At 46.9% G+C, this 22,802-nt stretch overlaps 1 protein-coding gene across 5 annotated transcripts in view; it reads left to right on the top strand.

The window, feature by feature from the left end:
* Positions 1–2,370: 2,370 nt before the first annotated feature.
* LOC115087192 (glycoprotein endo-alpha-1,2-mannosidase-like) overlaps positions 2,371–22,802 on the top strand; it is a 109,437-nt gene continuing 89,005 nt past the window's right edge. The window contains exons 1-2 of one of the 5 annotated variants that reach the window (XM_029594057.1): positions 2,371–2,420; positions 7,302–7,889. In XM_029594057.1, coding sequence (XP_029449917.1) covers positions 7,343–7,889 — 547 coding nt within the window. In that variant the 5' untranslated portion in view covers positions 2,371–2,420; positions 7,302–7,342. Of the gene's footprint in view, positions 2,421–3,048; positions 3,174–3,371; positions 4,087–4,183; positions 4,667–6,524; positions 6,890–7,301; positions 7,890–22,802 lie in introns of those variants that run through there. The other 4 variants (XM_029594052.1, XM_029594056.1, XM_029594053.1 and 1 more) reach the window with 4 other exon arrangements.

Raw genomic sequence — 22,802 nt, 5'->3', positions numbered from 1 at the left:
ATGCGTTCCCTCTGATTCCACTCATCTCTCGCACGATTCAGAGATGCACTGACAACCAGGCGGATCTGATTTTAATCGTGCCAGCATGGCCAAGACAACCATGGTACAGCTACCTCATATAGCTATCAATTTCTGACCCAATTCCCCTGGGCAACAGCCGTCAACTCCTTACCCGGGAGAACGGATCACTACTTCATCCTCTTCACTCCTCCCTGCATCTCACGGCATGGAGATTGAAAGACTTGTGTACCAAAACATTCCTCCTTCTCTTCAGGACATACTAATCTCCTAGAGAAAACCACTGACTAGACTCAACTACCAAAGAAAGTGGTCTCACTACGCTTCCTGGTGTTCAGCGGGCAGGGACCCAATCACCTGCCCACAGAACACCTTCTGACATACCTCATCTTCTCTACAGCGAAGGCCTAGCCACGGCCTCACTCCGAGTGCATTTAAGTGCTATAGCAGCTTACTATATCCCCCTAAACAGGGAACCCATATCATGTCATTCACTCATGTCCAGATTCATGAAAGGGGTATTACACTTACGTCCACCGATAAAGAAACCGTCAGTGCCGTGGGCTAATAACATAATCCTTGAACAACTGATGCTATCACCATTTGAACCATTGGACACTTGTCACCTACGATACCTTTCATGGAAAGTACTCTTCTTAACTGCCCTCACATCAGCAAGGAGAGTTAGTGAGCTTCAAGCCTTAGTTCACTACCCCCCTTATCTGCAATTCACCATGACAAAGTGACATTGCACACACACACCCCAATTTTCTACCAAAGGTGATTTCCAGTTTTTACATTAATCAAACCATCACCTTACCTACCTCTCATCCAAAAACTCATGCTAATGACAATGAGCGGAAACTTCACCCTCTAGATTGTAAGCGTGCGCTTGCTTACTACAAACAGTGCACCCATTCACCCAACAGGCCCTCACAACTCTTCCTTTCTTTCAACCCGAACGCGCCAGGCCGTCAAGTGACAAAAAGAACTTTATCTTCCTGAATATCCAACTGCATAATATTCTGCTATCAAAAGCATTCAAAACAGATATCCGCAACACCAAAAGCACATCAAGTGCATGCAATGGCTGCTTCAGTTGCCCACCTCCATGAAGTGCCTCTCACAGACATCTGTAAAGCGGCAACGTCATCACTGCATACTTTCACATCCCATTACTGTTTAGACAAACAAACCACGGGTGATGCATACATGGGGTGGACTATATTACAGAAGAGCACATATGCTCCACACATAATACACCTTCATAGAAACTCTCCGTCTATAATTCCCATATTGAACACAATAAACACTCACATAAATATGCTCAATACGACAGCTGGGGACTCACAAACAGCATGGCTAATTCAGCTGCGTGAAAAAAGCAAGTTTGCTTACCGTAAAAGCTGTTTTCCGTAGATAGCAGATGAATTAGCCATGCTAACCCACCCGCCTCCCCGGATAGTTCCGACATGGCAAACTACTTGCTTTGATACGGACTGAGGAGCCTCAGGCAAGTGCGGGAAGATACAGGAGGGCGCACCTAGCTGAAAGACTTTACTAATCTTAGAGAGCTCCTCCACCTAGTGGCACGGAAGACGTACCCAGACAGCATGGCTAATTCATCTATCTACGGAAAACATGATTACAATAAGCAAACTTGCTTTTTCCTGAGGTGTGACTTGTGCAATGCATCAAGCTGGGCTGGCTCTAGGCTAACTGGTGCCCTCTGCAAAATCTGCAGTTGGCACACCACCCCTGAATAAAACCAAAAGGATGCATTGGCAGGGCAGGTATGGAGGGGGACAAGCCAAAATGACATTTAATTCCACACGTTGCGCTCACCCCAACAGTAGAGCCCTCGCCTTTAAACTAAACTAGCTATAAAACAACACAAGAAGAAGTTGTAAGGGTCTTCTCTGTAATAGAAAAAACCCTGGATAGTTTCCACCACCCAGGAAAACTAGCATTAAAATTATTTGATAGCATCATTCAATCAGTTCTTCTAAATGGGAGTGAAATCTGGAGTCTATACATGATGGTATAGAATCTCAATATAATCCCTACACTTCCAGTTCACTAACACATATTCCAGATCCACATAAATTCTCCCAGAGAAGAGCACAGCTAAGACATTTCACTTTACAGTTCAACATACACAAAAATATATTTACATTCTGGTATTACATCAGTAAATACTGCATAAAATTTCTCCATTACTAGAAACTGTGCCACAACATAAAACCCATCAAAAAACATGCTTAGCATCTACGTAGCAAACGTTCCACACCAGCACTCAAAATAGCAACAGCCCTACCTATGAAAAGGCAGCACTGCAGATGATATAGCGGGCATTCGAACACCAATACCTCCTTTGGGAAAGCAGAACAAGCCAAGCTGCAGTAAGTTCCCTACACAAACTACAAGCTTTCAGAATGCATCACTTTAGTTACTTGCGCAAAACACAGACAGACCCTCATTAAAAATAGAATAGACACCATAAAATATACCCGTACTTTTCGCTCCATAAGACGCACCTAGGGCTCAGAGGGAGAAAAAAAAATGGTGTGCTAAACCGGCTCGTTCCCGGGCGTCTGTGCGACTTATGGAGCGATCGTAGGGGTGTCCATACAATTTTTTCCGTCCCCGTTTCGTTTTCGAAGCTGGGGAGGGCCATTTCGGTCCACTCCCCGGATCAGAACACTTTTATCGTGCTATTTTGTGAAAACAAAAAATACCCCCCAACCCTTCAAATGTAATTAACTACAAGCCGCCAGCCCCCCCGAGACTTGCCAAAAGTCCCTGGTGGTCCAGCGGGGGTCCTGGAATCGATCTCCCTCTCTCGGGCATTCGGCAGCCAGTAATCAAAATGGCGCCGGTGGCCCTTTGCCCTTACTATGTGACAGGGGCTACCGGTGCCATTGGTCGGCCCCTGTCACATGCTAGGAGCAATGGACGGCCGGCGCCATCTTAAAAAAAATGGCGCGGACCATCCATTGCTCCTACCATGTGACAGGGGCCGACCAATGGTATCGGTAGCCCCTGTCACATGGTACGGGCAAAGGGCTACCGGCGCCATTTTGATTACTGGCTGCCGAATGCCCGAAAGGGGGAGATCGATTTCAGGACCCCCGCTGGACCACCAGGGACTTTTGGCAAGTCTTGAGGGGTCAGGAGGGTGGGGAGTTGTAAATTATTTTTTTTAATATTCGCTCCATAAGACGCACAGATATTCCCCCCCCCCCGGAAGTGCGTCTTATGGAGCGAAAAATACGGTAAATAGAAACATGTAGACAAAACCTTAAATTTTTCCCAACACCAACAAAATATTTCAAAAGAGCAGGCATATAAAATAAAACCCCCAAAATTAAAACTAGTAAGGAAAAAAAATATCCCTGGCTCTATACCTGGGAATTTTTGATTTCTTGGGTTTATCCCGGGGTAGGGATCTTTGTGCTTACTTTTATGCTAAGCTTTCTTCTCTTTCTCATACTCATATGCTCACACTCTACTCCCTCTCCATAAAGCACCAAATACTTTTACTTACATTGGTGGTCAGGGAAGAGAGATTCCGACATGGTCCCAAAGAGTAGGATCTGGGTCCAGCTCCCTGCTGCTGCTCCTCCTGACCTGAAGGTGATGTCCCTTGGCGGCGTGGGAGGTTGGAAAGCCCTGATAGTGGGTCTTTTTATTACTGTTATTCTGCCGCTTTCCATGCATGAGAGAGCTGGTAGCTCAGAGCAGCGGCGAGACGGGCCGGCTGTCAGGGGTACCCGTGTTGCCTTCCATCAGTGCTCTGAGGCATAGCAGGTGGTAGGGGAGCAGCAGGAGCAGGTCCATGGAGCAGCTGCTACTTCTGCTATCGCTGTGTGAGAAAATGCTGTTGCAGGGCTGCTGTTGGTCACAGCAGTTCTTAGGCATGGGGCCACTGCAACCAACACTGGCAGTGGTGTTTTGTTTTTAGGACTCACCACGGGCCCGTTTTTGCTACCGAAGGATTGGAGGAGGGGAGGCGGCAGCAGGACAGGCAAAGACAAGTTACCCCAAACACCACGATAATCCGAATCGGTGATTTCCGAAACAATGCACCTCGTTGTGGCTATGCTTCTTTTGGGGCGGGAAGGGGGGGGGGGAGTAGGGAGCATGAAACTGCAAAGATAGGCAAGACTTCCGCATGGGCAATACTTTTGATGGGCTGCTGATTGCAGTCTAATGATTAGGTCAGACCATCAGAGCCAAAGTGAGAACTGAGAAGGCACGGCACTTTTTGGAGGGGACATGATTGCACACTGCATCGTCACCATGGGTTCACAATACCCTCTTAGTCATGGCGCCCTGTGCAGTCGCTCGAGTCGCATACCCCAAAATCCGGCTGTGCCATCAAAACCCCTAATTCTTTAATGATGATCTAACTTTGGGTCTTCAACCCAGCAGTGCTTTCAGCAGCAGCACATTGTAGTCTAAAGTAAACCATCAAGCACATGAAGGAAGTTTTTTTTATTTTATTTTTTTTTTCAAGTCAGGCCTGACCATCACTTATTAGGAGGCTACGTATGGGGTACATTTTAAGAGCTTGGCACGCCAAAGCCAGGAGATCCATGTGTTTTTTTTTGGGCCAATACACACTGTGCGGATTTTTTAAAAACGTGTAAGTACATGCATATAAAAATTTTGGGGGCGGGGCATGGGCGTTCACAGATTTTATAATTAAAACAGCATGTGCCAGGGTCCCTATCCACGCATCTTTAATTCTGCTATAGATGGCGTGTATCTCATAATAAAAAAAAAACAAACCCAAGGATAGTTAGTGAGGATTGAAGAGTTGGGGCTAAAAGGGTAAAAGGGAGGCAGTTTAATTAGGGGGGTTAGGAAGTCCTAGCCTTTATTTGGGTGAACTGGGAACGGACTAGGGAAACTGGTAATTGCATCAGCATGCGTACGTAATAAAATCCCTGCCCTTATGCTGTAGAGCTGGCATTTGTGCATGCACATACAATTGTGTGTACATGTACGTGTGTACTGCCGATTTTATACCATGTGCGCACATACAAGCGTATGTTATAAAATGGCCGCATCCATTCGCGTGAGCTGGCATGTGCATGCACATATACACCTGTGTGGCTGTTTGAAAGTTACGTTTAGGCAGCAAGCTGCAAGAGATGGCATTCCTCTCCCCCACCCCACCTTTCTTGGGCTGCACTACTCTTTCTTGAAGCTCTGTGTCTTCTCCTCCTCCAGAGCAGCGGAGCATCTCTGGGCCCCACTGCTTATCAACATCTGGTGCCAGTACTTCTGAAGCTCACTGAATGTGAACCAGTTCATACTCTGTCCTGCATTTAGGGAGAACCCAGAATTGTGTGCTGGTAGCAGCAAGGGCACCCTGCTGCTTTGGAAGAAAGGAGCGGTGCAAAAAGGTGTGCAAATAGGGACAGATTGTGGTTTGGAGGAGGATGTCACATTTCGAAGCCATCTTGCACAGCAAAATTACTTGCTCTAGCAATGGCACCCAATATGTGTCATGTAATCAGCACCAAACAGCATTCTACACTACGAGTGTGCGGTGTGGTTTTGTTTTGAGTTTTTTTTTGTCTGTTTCCTTTCGTATTGTTTTTAGCTTGATTTCATTTTTCAAATTGTTCATTGGGGGGGGGGGGGGGGTTTGTTTTGTTTTGTTTTTTTTCCTAATTTTGTGGTTAATTCTGTTAGTGTGCATTAACATGAAACTAAAAAAAAAATCTAAATTTCAGTGGTTCCAACAAAATGAAATGAAATAGTGTCCTTGACGTTGGCTATTTTGTTTTAAACGAATGCATATCCCTATTCCACTCATCAAAGCAGATAGTGCAAGTCCCTAGTCAGTTTTTACATTTTACCTTGATCTCGCACTGTGTAATGAATTTGTTTGTACCAGTTTGGGTTTGGATTTTAGATTTTATTAAGAACATAACATGAGATATACCTACTGGGTCAGACCAAAGGTCCATCAAGCCCAATATCCTGTTTCCAGCAGTGGTCAATCCAGGTCACAAGTACATGGCAGATCCCTTTCTTTAACTTGAGCTTAAGGCGAATTACAATCAGATCCTTTAAGTATTGCCCTGTCTCCAGAGGGCTTACAATCCTAAATTTGTACCTGAGGCAGTGGAGGGTGAATTTACTTGCTCAAGGTCACAAGAACGTCAGTGGGAGAAGTGGGATTTGAACCTTGGTTCTCAGCCTGCTGTTCTAACTATTAGGATACTACATTGCTGCTCTGACTGTGCCACTGAGCAAGTGTTTAATATCACTTGACCAGCTGAACATTGAAGATGTCAGACTGTAAATATATTTAAAAGCCCATCTTGGGGCCCTAGGTAATGTGCAGTACAATTATGAAGCACACAATAACAAAATCATACAGAAATAAACAATACAATCATTATGATATAACTAATTAGACAAAATAAAATACAAGTACAGGATACATCAAAAAATATAAACAGGTAGAGAAAATAAAATAGGGCTATCACCAACACAAAAATGATCAACAAATTGACGGCCAAGCCAAATTCCTTAAGAATCCAGGGCCAAAACCCCAAAATAGCCTTTCATGTAAACTCGCTGCTAAACAGTACAGTGTGTTCACACGCACAGCCTTGAAAAGCTATCCCATTTGCAAACCTGCCCTCTTTCCCTCTACATACAGAAAGAGCCCACTTGTAAAAGTAACTCTTGTGCCCATGAATACAGATGTTACTGTCAACAGATAGCTCTGAATCTAACCTATATCAGGCATTGCTGGGGATCTCTTTATTCCCTTCTTCCTGCTTTAGAAGTATGCTTGGATTACCTTACTGGAGCGAGAGTGCTGGTGTTTTCCTTCAACATGTAGGTAAGCAGTACTCAAATCCATTTCTCAAGGCCCCCAAACAGCCTCCTCATGGTAATGCAGATGAATTTGCAAATACATGCACATTTCATGACTCTTCAGTGCGGCTAGCCTGAAAAAGTCCTTATTTGGGAGCCTGAAGGACCATGTTTGAGAGCTGCTGACCTAGCTTAACCCGTCAGGAAAAATTTGTGCTGCATGAAGCTACTAGTGCTCCCTTCAAAGGCAGACAGTGCTTCCACAGCATGTGGGGACCTTGGTGGCCACAGCAGGTAGAAAATCTAAACCTAGAACCCCTACGCTATAGTGCAGATTTACTGCTGTGCTAGGGGGTTGTCTAGAATGCTTTTCCTAAATTGGGAATTACTAATGTGCTGCTTTCATTTTTTTTTCTTTCTTCCCTCTTTTGACACAGTAAACCTGGAAGTTTAGTGTTGGACCCAAAACTATGTCATCATGACAAGATTTCGCAGGAGAGCATGTATCATATTGTTCTTGCTTGTCTTATTTGTTTGCTCCCTTATGATGGGTTTGAAGACTATCAGGCCTGATGCTGCTGCCTTTGGGAATCCATTTGGACTTGGGCTCTTACCAGAGATCCACCAACGGAATGCTCTTCTGGAAGGCAAACGAGAGTCCCAGGACAGTGCCAGGGAAGGGGGCATGAAAGCGCAGAAGACCTTGCACAACATTTTTCCCAGCAATTCAAAATGGGCTATGGTTGGTCAGGTTCATTTGGAAGACCCGCCACTTACTAATTATGATGTCCACGTGTTTTACTACACTTGGTTTGGGAATCCCCAGTTTGATGGTAAATATATTCACTGGAACCACCCAATGCTGCAACACTGGGATCCAGCATTTGCTAACATTTTTACAGGAAAAATACACAACCCTCCCGATGATATCGGATCCAACTTTTACCCTGAATTGGGGACTTACAGTTCCAAGGACCCTTCTATTATAGAGACCCACATGAAGCAAATGCATTCAGCTTCTATTGGTAATGCATTTTCTAGATCCTTTTTCTGTCAAACGTGCTTTTCTCATTACTTAACAGTGTGTTGTGAGCTTGTTTACTTGAGAAACATTGCCAGCCTGCCTCACTGTGGATACTTTTTCAGCTTTTTCTAATCAACTTCTCCCATCACAGTATAAGAACAAATTTAGCACCCCCATAATGGAGAACAGCCGTAGATCTGTGGTAAGGGAAGCTGAGCAAGTCCAGTTTCTATCCCATTGCATGCAGGGAGATGTAGTCCTGATAGAGGAAATCTGGACTGCACATGCATAAGGACTTTTGCTTTCATTTTTTATTTTATTTCTCAAAGGAATTTTTCTGAGTTTATTATAACAACTAAAAATGGGAGGAAATCTGTGGGGAAAAATGAGTTGTCTTTTACGCTACAGATTTTCTCCCATTTTTAGTTGTTATAATAAATGTGGAGAAATTGCTAGGAAAAATTAAATAAAAACCAAGGTCGTGTAAAACCAGGACTGACTTAGCTTGTTGCTTTTGACTTGGAGCTTTATGGTCACTGTTTTATATATGAGATGTTTCCTTTTCATCCTGCAAACCAGTCCACACCTGCAGGATTCCCCTGCTTGCCAGTAGGTGGAGGCAGAGAAATTTTTCCACTTTCTTTTTTTGCTTACATCACTCACATTATATAACCTGGGATAGCTGGGTGGTTTCCCCAGTAGTTCTCTGCCTCCGCTTAGGTGGGGGTGTATATTGGGATATCTAGGGACTATAAAAAAGAAAAAAAAAAGAGTAGTAACAGGGCAAAGTAGTTAAATTCCAGGGAGAAACCCTCCTCACCTTTTTAAAAAACAGGAAAAGGTCACCTTCCCGGAGTAGTCCTAAGAAGTCACGGTCTGAAGAGGGCAGTTCAGGAGGGGGCGGCACGTGCTCATAGGGAGTGATTCGGCGTCCTTAGCCACAGTGGCAGGAACGCAATCTCTTCCCCCCTCCAGTGGCAAGATGCATAGTCGAGAGGGGCCGGAAATGTACACAATGTGGGACAAGCTCCATCATGGGTTCCTTTTGCCCCCGTTGTGATGGCTGTGAATCGCCGGAAAACAGGCAGCGGAGAGCGGGTGAGGTAGGGAGGGGCGGGCTACAAGCAGATGCGCTGCCAGCTCAGAAGGAACCACGAGAGCAGCTTGATTGGGCAGAGGGCCCATCATGGGGGGATGCAGCTTATGCACAGGCAAAGCCCTATGATAGAGAGAGAGAGAAGCCCTAGGGGGAAGAAGGCAAGACATAGTGCAGGAGACTGAGTTTTCCATAGAATTTAACTTTCTAATGCATCAGACCTATAAAGAAATGAAAGCCAAAGAGGTTGCATTAGAAGGTCCTCTGGGAAGCAGTTCCCCATTGGGCTCACAACATAAGCCAGGTTTAAAGAACCCTAGGACAGAGGGAACTCCCCTGCCGCACCCTCCCCCCTTCCCTGGTGGTTCGGAGAGTGATGCAGGGGATTTAGAACGCCCAGAGGAAGCTCCTGTGGAGGAGGAGGGGAGTAAAGGCGAAGATGTAGCAGTGAGGCTGTTTAGGAAGGAAGAACTGAGCCTCCTCTTAGAGAAGGTTATGCAAGCCTTAAGCCCGCAGGAGTCAGGCAAGGAAAATGAGGAGAAAAAGAACTTGCAAGGCAACCTATTCCTGAGAGGTATAATGAGATCAGCAAAAGCCTTTCCCCTCCACCCGGCTATAGAGATGATTGAGGGAGAATGGGTCACACCTGATTTCAGCCCTGAAAGCAAGATCCTTAATGACCTCCCTGTACCCACTACAACAGGGGGAGGTAGAGAGGTTAATAAAAGTCCCAAAGGTAGACGCCCCAGTGGCAGCAGTGTCAAAAAAGACGACTGTACCAGTAGAAGGAGGCGCCTCCTTAAGAGATGCACCGGATAGAAAGTTAGAAGCCTTTTTGAAGAAAGTGTTTGAGACAGCCAGTTTGTCTTTACAAGTGGCGGTATGTAGGGGCTATGTAGCCAAGGCATTGGTCAAATGGCTCCAGCAGCTCCAGGAAGAAATGCTAGGGATAGGAGAAAGTCCAGGGGATAGGACGGCCAGAATAGAGTCAGCGATGGCTTTTCTGGCAGACACACTATGTGATCTTATCGGAACCTCAGCCAAGCAGATGACATGGGTACTGGTGGCAAGGAGGTATTTGTGGCTCAGTCATTGGCCGGCGGATGCACCCCTGAAAGCAAGGTTAAGCATCCTGCCCTTCATAGGGTGTTTCCTCTTTGGGCAAGAATTAGATGCCCTAATGAAGAGCCTGGTAGAATCAAAGCCACTGAGACTCCCAGAGGGTAGGCCTAAAGGTCCCTTAAGGCTCTAAACAGAAATCAAAGAAAATTTAGAGGGTTTAGGCAAGTGAGAGTACCAGGTAGTCAGCTAAGACAGCCTTTTCTAGCAACACAAGGCTGGGTTAGAGAGAAAACCCCCAGAGCTCCCGGGAGTTTTAAAGGGGCTAAATGATGATCGTGGGGCCCACCCCAAACCTCTTCCAGTGGGCAGTCGCCTAACTCTATAATCAGAATGATTCTAGACAAACTGGTGGCACTAGTAGCAATAGTACCAGTTCCAGTCCCAGAGAGAGGGGGGTAGGTTGTTAATCCCTATATTTTGTAGTACTCAAAAAAGAAGGGGTGTTCCGCCCGGTGTTATTTATTTATTTATTTATTTATTTATTTCGGTGCTTTTATATACCGAGGTTTAGCAGTTAGCCTTCACCCCGGTTTACAGTAGAACAACTTGTTACATCGAACCAGGACACGGAACATAGAGTGGCAGAGAATACATCGAACTGGTAACATAGAATCATATAATAAAACTTAAACGCTTGAACAGGGTCGCGGCGTGTTTAACTGAAACTTTGCACGGCATCGAAAGAACTGGGAAAGGGGTTCACAAAAAAAAACAAAGAGAAAGAGACAAGACTCTAGCGTAGCTTATTGAGTTCATCTTGTAAGGGAAGTGCTGGTGGAGGGGTTATGACATTTAGCCCACGCCATCTCTGAAAGTTTGGCTAAATAACCAGGTTTTCAGTTCTTTTTTGAAGGATTTGCAGTCGATTATCGATCTTAGGTATTGAGGTAGGGTGTTCCATAAGTTTGGGCCTGCAATTGAGAAGGCTCTGTTTCTCGTACTCGTGAGCTTCGCTGTTGGAAGTGATGGTATGTCAAGAAATTGTTAGACTTGAAAAGGGTATACAGAGCCCTTGGAGTGAGAGGGTTCAGAAATGGAAATACTGAGGTCAGTCATTGGTGCATTCAGGAGGAATTAATGACTGCATTGGTCCTAGTAGAAGCATATTTAAATATCCCACATTGCAGATATCTGAGGATTTCAGTACTGGGAAACCATTATCAGTTCAGAGTAAGAACATAAGAACATGCCATACTGGGTCAGACCAAGGGTCCATCAAGCCCAGCATCCTGTTTCCAACAGTGGCCAATCCAGGCCATAAGAACCTGGCAAGTGCCCAAAAACTAAGTCTATTCCAAGTAACCATTGCTAATGGCAGTGGCTATTCTCTAAGTGAACTTAATAGCAGGTAATGGACTTCTCCAAGAACTTATCCAATCCTTTTTTAAACACAGCTATACTAACTGCACTAACCACATCCTCTGGCAACAAATTTCAGAGTTTAATTGTGCGTTGAGTAAAAAAGAACTTTCTCCGATTAGTTTTAAATGTGCCCCATGCTAACTTCATGGAGTGCCCCCTAGTCTTTCTATTATCCGAAAGAGTAAATAACCGATTCTCATCTACCCGTTCTAGACATCTCATGATTTTAAACACCTCGATCATATCCCCCCTCAGCCGTCTCTTCTCCAAGCTGAAAAGTCCTAACCTCTTTAGTCTTTCCTCATAGGGGAGCTGTTCCATTCCCCTTATCATTTTGGTAGCCCTTCTCTGTATCTTCTCCATCGCAACTATATCTTTTTTGAGATGCGGCGACCAGAATTGTACACAGTATTCAAGGTGCGGTCTCACCATGGAGCGATACAGAGGCAGTCCAAGTACCCTCCTGAAGAAAAAAAAGGGGGGTCAAAAAGATGCAGAACATCAACCTAATAGGCTAGGACAAGAGGCTACTGAGGAACTGCCCAGCTATCCCAGGATATATAACGTGAGTCATGTAGGCAAAAAAAAAAGGAAAAAGTTCTCTGTCTCCACTTACTGGCAAGCAGGGGAATCCCACAGGTCTGCTAGGATTAAAAGATAGGAAATTATCTGGTAAGTATAAATGTCATATCTTTTATATTAATCAGTAAAGAGATGGTATGGATTTCTTTCATTAGTTTCTGGCAGTTCTCAGGCCAGATGTTATGTTGACCTCCCACCCCTGTCAGTGTTGGCTGAGAAAGTGTGTTTGTGCAGTGGTCTATGCATGAAAGGTTTGCATTGATACTCTGCTAATTACACTAGGGAAAATGGGAGTGGTTACCCATAGCTCAGGAAGACATTCCCTCATGCAGAGAATGACATGTTATTTAGTGCAAGTTTGCAGCAGAGAATTACATCATAATCCTTTGTTGTCGAGGACATACGAAATCGCTCTGGCTGAACATTTTTTTATGTCTAAGGATCTTCTTTTTCAGTTCTTATTTTATTTTTCCTCGGAATTTATCAGCAGAGGTCAATATTCAGTCACTATCCGGCTAAGCAAATTAGCCAGGTACACTTAGCCAGTTATCTTGATTGAGATATTAGCAATGCAGCCAAACAACTATCCTACACTTATGCAGCTAAACAGGATAAGTTAGATGGATAAGTAGCTCCACCCTGGAATGTCCCCTTCCTGCCCCTCAGTTAAATGTTTTTTTAGCTTTATAAATAGCCAGCTAAGTGGCAACTGCTGAGTGCGGCCAAATATTCAAATAGTGCCACTTAGCTAGCTAACGGGCCGATACAGTAAAAGTCGTGGGAGAGCAGGCGAACCTCAGGCCACTCTCCTGTGTGCGCGATTCTGTATTCAAATGAGGGCCCGTGGCAAAAAGAGGCGCTAGAGACACTAATGTGTCCCTAGCGCCTCTTTTTGGACAGGAGCGGCGGCTGTCAGCGGGTTTGACAGCCGACGCTCAATTTTGCTGGCGTCTGTTCTCAAACCCGCTGACAGCCACGGGTTCGGAAACCGGACGCTGGCAAAATTGAGCATCCGGTTTTCAAGCCACGGGCCGATTTAAAAAAACAATTTTTTTTTAACTTTTGGGAGCTCCGACTTAATATTGCTATGATATTAAGTCGGAGGGTGCACAGAAAAGCAATTTTTACTGCTTTTCTGTGCACTTTCCTGGTGCCCGAAGAAATTAACGCCTACCTTTGGGTAGGCGCTAATTTCTGAAAGTAAAATGTGTGGCTTGGCTGCACATTTTGCTTTCTGAATCACGCGGGAATATCTAATAGGGCCATCAACATGCATTTGCATGTTGCGGGCGCTATTAGGTTCGGGGGGGGTTGGACGCACGTTTTTGACCCTGTACTGAATAAGGGGTAAAGCTAGCGTGTCAAATGCGTGTCCAATCGCGGGTATCGGCCTGTAAGTCAGAAAATATTTGCTGAATATCAACCTCTTTGTTTATTATAACTAAAATGGGAGATAATTGTTGGGGGGAATAAAGTCAATTTTATTCCACTGATTTCTCATTTTTGTCTGTTATAATAAACATTGATAAATTCCTGGGAAAAATAAACTAAAAACGAAGGCTCCTAATTATGTCAAGTGTACTTTTATTGTTTAGGTTCAGTTTTTGGCTTTGTTGTATTGAAACAAATGTTTTTTTGAGATCGCAGGCCCAGTTGTGGGTAGCATTAGGACAAAAAAAACTCACATTGGTGGTTGCAGGAGTGTAGCCAGAATTGAAGTTTTTGGGGTGCCCAAGGTTTTCATAAGTGGGCACTGTGGCCAGTGCCTTGCCCTGCCCCCATCCCTTACCTCAGCCTATGTGGGCCTTCAAGGCAGCAGCTACAAAACCCTTATAATTTCTGGCAACATTCTACCTCCTGTTTCTTCACTCTCCCCTTGCCCTATCTCTACTGTTTTTCACTCTCCTTCTTTGGTTAAGGTGACTACTTTATGCAAGGGTTAATTTTTTGGGCTGCTGGAGCAATTATGTTAATAGGTTTCCAGCCTTTCACCTAGCCCTGGCATTCCTGAACTTTGAAAGTGCTGAGAATAGTTGGATAAATAATGACCTGCCAAAAGTAAACATATTTTGATGGCAAACCTTTTTAAGGTCTAGCCCAAGGACAGTGGTGTTTCCCTGTTTGTTAGTTCCCTTAAAGGCCCATGGGCTCATAGACTGACAGTGATTCCAGTGCCTCCAATAAGTGCTGCATCTTTAAGAGACTGACTCAGATGGGACATAATCATGCTTCTAGCCAGGGGCCTGAACCAAAAATGATTTTTCCTAGCATGTAGCAGATGGACTCTTAAGGACCAATGGGTATAGTGTACTCCTGATAGTAGTTGGAGACGGATCAGATTTCAATCTGACGTCAGTCCTAGTACATATACCCCTGCAGGAAGTGCAGCACTTCAGTATTTTCCGTCTCCATAGCAGTTAGGGACTCTATGCACGCTCGCACAGCATTATTTCACCAAAGAAAACCAAAGAATAAGAAGAAATCTTACCTCTACAGACGAGCCCCGCTCTCCTATGGTGACACCAATTGGGTCCCTCCCGCAATTGAGAATTCCCGATGTGATTTCCGCGATCCCTCGGAGGTGAGCCTCAGTCTGGTGGCCGATCCTCGGCGGGGACCTAGCCTTCGACATTGGATGAGGCTGAGAGGCAGCGGGTGCAACCTCGAGCGCGGCGGTGAAGGTATTTCCCTTTCCCACCACAGCTGGAGACTGCCCGGAACGAGACCGGGAAGCACCGAGACCAGGTAAGGTAGAAATCTATTTAAAAGTCTCCGGTCTCCGAAGCTCGAGGAGTCGCACAGGTCGCCAGTCGGGACCAGTGCCACCGGGTTGATCTGCTCTAGCAGGGCTAGACCCCGGTTGGATCCGAGGATCCCTCCACGTGGAGGCCCTCCGAGGTGGTCGCCATATTGTCCGCTTGGTCGCCGTCACCATTTTGATCTGTTCACCACCCTGTTCGCCGCCCCGAGCCGTGCGCACAGAGGTGAGCCGTGCGCAAATACCTTGTGCGCAAATACCTTGTGCGCAAATACCTCTGTGCGAAATACCTTGTGTGCACAACATTGCGCGCACAAGTACCGTGCGCACAGACGACGCGTGTAGTCACGCATTTACTGTGCCGGGTGCACAACAGCGTACAACTCCGACACACCGGAACGCACAACTATATTTACGTGCATAAGCCATGGCACCACCGGAAAAGAAACTCAAGGCTCAGGTCCTTTGCCCAGCATGCCACATTAGAGTTGCACAGCAGGAGGAGGCCACGGCCCTGTGTGTACAGCGCGAAGAGGCCCTAGGGGATCCATTTCATGGCCCGCTCCAGCATCTCGAACAGTATGCCGGACCTAGAATCGCACAGCGCCCCTTAGTCTGGACCCAGCATCTATCTCCTGGGTGGAATTCTTCAAAGGTCTGCATACCTTCGTCCACATGCAACCGGGGCCTCCTATAATGCGGCCACAAGCTCCACCAGAGGACCTCAGCGTCCCGGGACCCTCTATGCCCAGGGAAGTGATCCCACCGTCCAGAAGCCCCACCCTCGGGGACACGGACGACTCGGATGAGGATTCAGAACCCCTGGGGGAAGGGGAACTCCCTCCAGGGACAGAGCCCTACCGAACCATGAGACGCTTCTTCACCAAGGACGAGCTTCCAGACCTGGTCACACACAGCTTAAAAGAACTGGCTATCCTGGGCACAAGTGCCTCAGGGGAACCTAAGACAAACCCCCTACTAGAGGGACTCCGTCAGACCTCCCGCCATTTCCCACTATTACAAGCCGTCCAGTAACTAATCGACTTGGAATGGGATGCCCCGGAAACTACGTTCAAAGGGGGACGTGCTCTGGCAGCCATGTAACTTCTGGACCCAGCCGCCAAAGATCTCCTGGCAGGTCCGAAAGTGGATGCCATGGTCTGTGCGGTCTCGAAGCACACTACTATCCCGGTGCAGGGAGGAGCAGCACTCAAGGACGCTCAAGACAGACGTCTGGAATCTATCCTCAAACAGTCCTTTGACGTCTCCTTTACAGATCGCGGCCTGCTGTGCCGTGGTGACACGCGCCTGCTTATCACAGACCAGGAACAACACTCCTGGGGAGGGCCTGGAACTAGTGGTATCATTCCTTGTGGATGCCGCTTCTGATCTGGTGCCCACCGTAGCTAGAGGATTGTCATCCGCTGTGGCAGCCAGAAGATAACTCTGGCTCCAAAACTGGTAGGCCAACGCATCCTCCAAAACGAGACTCACAAGGATGCCCTTCAAGGGAACCCTCCATTTCAGAAGCGAACTAGAGAAACTAGCCAACAAATGGGGCGAGTCCCCACTGCCGCAGGTACCGGAGGACAGGAATAAGAGAAACCAGCGACCCTTCCCCCAAACTTCCAGGGGCAGAGGATCACAGCGCTTCAACCCATATAGAAGCACATATCAAGCGGCCGAAGCCAGTCCTTTCGGAACAAGCACAACAAAAAGGGGAGCCAGCTAGGGCCTAGGCCCCAGCCGCACCCCACAATGAAAATCAGCCGACCCGTCCAAAGGAAGAAGCCATAGGGGGCAGACTTGCCCTATTCTACCAAAGATGGGTCAAGATAACTTCGGACAGGTGAGTCCTATTGTGATGGCTCACCGTCCGTGAGGCCTTGAACGCCGCTCTTCCATCTCCGGTTCTGAGTCGCCACCAGTTGCCCCGGTCCCTGGAGTTCGATGTGTTCCCGTAACTCCCTGAGTCGGTGCCTCTGCTGGCCCTGGTTTTGCCGGGCTTCTGGGTTCCCTTCGGGCAGGGTTGGGGGTAAGCAGACACCCCAATCCCCAGAGACAACACAGAGAGAGGGATAGTTCCTTCAGAGCAGTTTAATAAGTAACAACTGGATGCATTACATGGGGTTTGTCCCCTCCCCCTCCAGCCCTCCGGTTCCCTTACAAGCAGTGCTAGTTCAGAGCAATCATTTACCTCCTCTGCTCAGCACTATTACAAGCCCCAACACCACAGGCCCCTTTAGCGTAAAGATTATACTTCACCCCTCCACCTGGATTACTCCGTATCCATGCATGAACTGGAGGACTCCTCTACCCCTGAACCTACTTCCATCTCCTCCTCCTCTGACTCCGAAGAGCTGGGTTTTTGTGGCCAGTTCCACCAAGGGGGCACGCCCTCTTCCTCCACCTCCATGGACTCATCGGTGTCTGTCTCATTAACATCTATGTCTGCCACCTGTTCGCCTTCAGGCTTTCCTCCCCTGTCTGGTGGTGTTTCAGGGAAGCTGGGATTCGTAGTTCTTCTCCTCTTCCCCTGCGCCCCCTGCTGTCTGGCTCTGGTACTCTTGTTGCTCTTATAATAGCTTGTCAGCTCCTGCCTGCGGCCGGGCTGCGCTACATCACACCTATCCATCATTCAAGAGGGATATTACCTGGATTTCCACCACCTCCCTCCGGAGAAGTTTGTGGAATCCCCCTGCCACAACCCTTCCAAGAGGATAGTAGTGGAAGCTACACTGACCAGATTACTAGCCTTAGAGGCTATAACTCCGGTACCTCCACAACAAATAAATACTGGTCATTATTCCATCTATTTTATTGTTCCCAAGAAAGAAGGAACATTCAGGCCCATCCTGGACCTCAAGGTGGTCAACCGTCACCTGAAGATTCCTCGCTTCCGCATGGAAACCCTACACTCAGTAATAAGGGCAATACAACCGGGAGAGTTCCTTACATCCCTGGATCTGTCGGAATCCTACCTACACATTCCGATTCATCAAGAGCATCAGCGTTTTCTACGCTTCACGATCTTGGACCGTCACTACCAGTTGCGGGCACTACCATTCGGGTTTGCCACTGCATCCCGGACGTTCACCAAGATCATACTGGTGGTGGCAGCAACACTGAGGAAGGAAGGAATCCATGTCCACCCTTATCTAGACAATTGACTGATCAAGGTGAAATCCCCGGAGGAAAGCCACCAGGCGACCAACAAAGTCAAAACTCTACTGGAGAGCCTCGGGTGGGTGGTCAACACAAACAAGAGCTGTCTGCAGCCCTCCCAATCTCTGGAATACTTGGGAGTCCAGTCCGACCTCAAGACAAGGTCACCCTGACACCGACAAGGAGATCAAAATTGATGACCCAGTTACGAACCGTGTTGAGCGAACTTCGCCCCATGGCATGGGACTACCTACAAGTCCTCGGTCTCATGGCATCCACACTGGAAGTAATGCCATGGGCAAGAGCTCACTTGAGACCCCTACAACACTCACTACTATCAAGATGGAATCCACTGTCCCAGAACTACATCGTACGTCTTCTACTCCCGGTCAGAGTTCGGACCCAAATACGATGGTGGCTACAAGGAGGCCATCTGAGCAGGGAACGAGACTATCCTCACCAACCTGGATCCTGCTCACCACGGATGCCAGCCTGCGGGGATGGGGAGCTCACTGCCAGGAGCTAACCGCCCAAGGACAATGGAACAAAGAAGAGTCGGGATGGAACATCAATCGACTAGATGCCCAGGCAGTCAGACTAGCCTGCCTACGGTTCGGTCACAGACTCCGAGGCAAAGCGATCAGAGTAATGTCGGACAACGCCACAACAGTGGCCTACATCAACCGTCAGGGAGGAGCCAGAAGCCAACAGGTGTTTCTGGAAATAGACCCCCTAATGTCATGGGCGGAAGTGAATCTTCAAGAGATCTTGACCGTTCACATCGCGGGGAAAGACAACGTCACTGTGGATTACCTCAGCAGAGAAAGTCTAGACCCAGGAGAATGGAGACTGTCGACCACAGCATACTAATTGATAGTAAACCATTGGGGAACACCAACCATGGACCTCCTGCAAACCGGTCCAACGCCCAAGTGCCCAGCTTCTTCAGCCACAGGCGGGAACCCCAGTCCCAGGGAATTGATACCCTGGTACAGACCTGGCCACAGGAGACTCTGTTATATGCCTTCCCGCCGTGGCCCCTATTGGGCGCAATCATCCACAAGATAGAACACCACAGGGGACCAGTACTTCTAGTGGCCCTGGACTGGCCAAGAAAACCGTGGTACGCAGACATGTGAAGACTGCTGACAGGGAGCCTCTCCCACTACCTCCACACAGGGACTGATCCTCCACAAGGATCCAGCTCGATTCTATCTTACAGTCTGGCCATTGAGAGGGCTTGCCTGAGGAAGAGCAGATAGTCGGGGGCAGTAATTGACACTCCGAGCATGCAAGTTCTCCACATCCCTGACATATATAAGGATTTGGAGAGTATTCGAAGCCTGGTGCGAGGACCACGACATCATACCACGCTCAGTCAAAATTCCTGCAATTTTGGAATTCCTGCAAAACGGACTACAGAAGGGATTGTCTCTCAACTCCATCAAGGTACAGGTGGCCGCATTGTCATGCTACGGAACCAAGAGTGAGAGCAGCAGCATAACCTCTCACCCGGATGTCTCCCGGTTTCTGAAGGGAGTCAAGCAGATCCGACCACCCCTAAAGTGGCCAGTGCCTCTTTGGAACCTCAACCTGGTCCTAGATTTCTTAGCAGCAACCTCCTTCAGACCTCTTCACGGCCTGTCTCTCCGACTATTAACATTGAAGACAGTCTTCCTGCTGGCAGTCTGTTCGGTCCGTCGTATATCTGAACTACAAGCACTGAAGGCGTTTGACAAAGTTCCTCATGAGAGGCTTCTAGGAAGAGTAAAAAGTCATAGAATAGGTGTTGATGTCCTTTCGTGGATTGCAAACTGGCTAAAAGACAGGAAACAAAAAGTAGGATTAAATGGACAATTTTCTCAGTGGAAGGGAGTGGGCAGTGGAGTGCCTCAGGGATCTGTATTGGGACTCTTACTTTTCAATATATTTATAAATGATCTGGAAAGAAATACAAGTGAGATAATCAGATTTGCAGATGATACAAAATTGTTCAGAGTAGTTAAATCGCAAGCAGATTGTGATAAATTGCAGGAAGACCTTGTAAGACTGGAAAATTGGGCATCGAAATGGCAGATGAAATTTAATGTGGTTAAGTGCAAGGTGATGCATATAGGGAAAAATAACCCATGCTATAGTTACACAATGTTAGATTCCATATTAGGTGCTACAACCCAAGAAAGAGATCTAGGCATCATAGTGGATAACACATTGAAATTATCGGTTCAGTGTGCTGCGGCAGTCAAAAAAGCAAACAGAATGTTGGGAATTATTAGAAAGGGAATGGTGAATAAAACGAAAAATGTCATAATGCCTCTGTATCGCTCCATGGCGAGACCGCACCTTGAATACTGTGTACAATTCTGGTCGCTGCACCTCAAAAAAGATATAATTGTGATGGAGAAGGTACAGAGAAGGGCTACCAAAATGATAAAGGGAATGGAACAGCTCCCCTATGAGGAAAGACTAAAGAGGTTAGGACTTTTCAGCTTGGAGAAGAGACGGCTGAGGGGGGATATGATAGAGGTGTTTAAAATCATGAGAGGTCTAGAACGGGTAGATGTGAATTGGTTATTTACTCTTTCGGATAGTAGAAAGACTAGGGGGCACTCCATGAAGTTAGCATGGGGCACATTTAAAACTAATCTGAGAAAGTTATTTTTTACTCAAAGCACAATTAAACTCTGGAATTTGTTGCCAGAGGATGTGGTTAGTGCAGTTAGTATAGCTGTGTTTAAAAAAGGATTGGATAAGTTCTTGGAAGAGAAGTCCATTACCTGCTATTAATTAAGTTGACTTAGAAAATAGCCACTGCTATTACTAGCAACGGTAACATGGAATAGACTTAGTTTTTGGGTACTTGCCAGGTTCTTATGGCCTGGATTGGCCACTGTTGGAAACAGGATGCTGGCCTTGATGGACCCTTGGTCTGACCCAGTGTGGCATGTTCTTATGTCCTGCCGGGAATCGTTCCTCAGACTCACCCCAGGAACCATCCAGTTATGCACAGTTCCTTCCCAAAGTGGTGTCTCACTTCCATCTCAACCAAGCCATCTCTCTACCATCGCCAGATGAGCATACAAATTCAGAAGAGGCTCGCAGTCTACGCTATCTCAACATCTGTAGACTCTTAGTCCGATACCTGGAAAGGTCGGAATCCGTACGAAAGACAGACCATCTATTCATCTTTCACAGCGGAAAGAAGCAAGTGGAAGAGGCCTCGCGAGCAACCATAGCCCGCTGGATCAAAGAAGTCATCAGGGCGGCCTACGTAGAAGCAGGCAAGCTACCGCCTTTACAAGTCAAGGCCCATTCCACTAGAGCCCAGGCAGTATCCTGGGCGGAAACCAAGATGCTGTCACCCGCCAAGGTCTGTCGGGCGGCGACATGGTCCTCCATCCACACCTTCTCCAGGTTTTACCGCCTGGATGTTCAGGCTCGAGAGAACACAGCATTTGCAAGGGCAGTACTAAGTGGGTCACGGGCAGCCTCCCATCCGTTTCGGGAGTAGCTTTTTTACATCCCATTGGTCCTGAGTCCATCTGCAACACGCTAGGAAATGGAGAAATTACTTACCAGATAATTTCGTTTTCCTTAGGGTAGACAGATGGACTCAGCATCCCACCCACGGCTGCCGTCAGTCATGGAATACTCGAGTGACATCACCATCGGCGAGCGCTTCACGGGTAAGCCATATCTTTCTCCAACTAGTACACCCATCTTGCCAGGTGTCGACATTTCTCGGTTTAGGGCACTGGCGGTCTCCAGCTATAACCAATTCAACCAGTTCAAATTATTTAATTTAACCAAGTTATAAAGTTAATCATGTTATCCAAGTTATAAAGTTAATCAAGTTATTCAAATTATTCAGTCATACATATATCCACAATTGCTTTTCGAGGAGAATACTGAAGAGCTGCACTTCCTGCAGGGGTATGTATACTAGGGCTGACATCAGATTGAAATCTGATCCGTCCGTCTCCAACTGCTATCAGGAGTACACTATACCCATTGGTCCTGAGTCCATCTGTCTACACTAAGGAAAACAAAATTATCAGGTAAGTAATTTCTCCAATTTTTAAGATGGAAGGTATATATTTAATTTGCTAGCTGCTTCTCAGTTTAACATTGTTAGTAGCATGTATCCTTTCCTCTTCATTTGGCCAAACCAGTTCATAGCATGGGTTATGCTCCCTAGCCAGCAGGTAGAGATGGAGATAGAGAGCAAAAGGCTTGATGATGTCACCTCTTACAGGGTCCCATGCTGTGTGTCAGTCCTGATTTTTAGGCCGGGTAAAGAAGAAATTTTGACTGGAACACAAGGAAAATTCCCTGCTCTGTTCCGAGAATGGCATGCATCATTGTCTGCTCAGGGGGAATATTTGCTGCAAAATGTATTAGGAGGAAAGGGAGATCCCTGCAGCCTTGTGTGGTGGTTTTAGAGGAGGGAGTCACACTGCCTATTCCTGCCATCAGATTTTCTGCTGTGGCAGGGACCTTAATCATTTTGGAGCTAAGGGAAGGTGAGCATTTAGAGTGGGGGGCCTCCTTCTTTGATTCCTATGGTGTTTGACAGCGTTTTAAGACTCCCGGGGGTCTTGGGAGCTTCGTCAGGGAGGTCAGTAAGAGCTGTTCCGTCTAGGTAGGAGTCAGTGCCTGCTTCTTCCTGATCTTCATTGTCTGCTGAATTTTTAAAATGTCTACATCAGGGTTTTTGTGTGGGTCAGGCTGCAGTCCTAGATGCTTCTTCCTCCACTTCACAGATTCCTCAGGGGCATGTGATGTTAGGCTCTGGGCAGGAAAGGGCCAGGAAAGAGTTAGAAGATGAC

The sequence above is a fragment of the Rhinatrema bivittatum genome, chromosome 3, assembly GCF_901001135.1.
Source record: "Rhinatrema bivittatum chromosome 3, aRhiBiv1.1, whole genome shotgun sequence".
Classification (NCBI taxonomy): domain Eukaryota; kingdom Metazoa; phylum Chordata; class Amphibia; order Gymnophiona; family Rhinatrematidae; genus Rhinatrema; species Rhinatrema bivittatum.
Note: the sequence above shows the minus strand (reverse complement) of the source record. Positions and strands in the feature narration are given on the sequence as shown.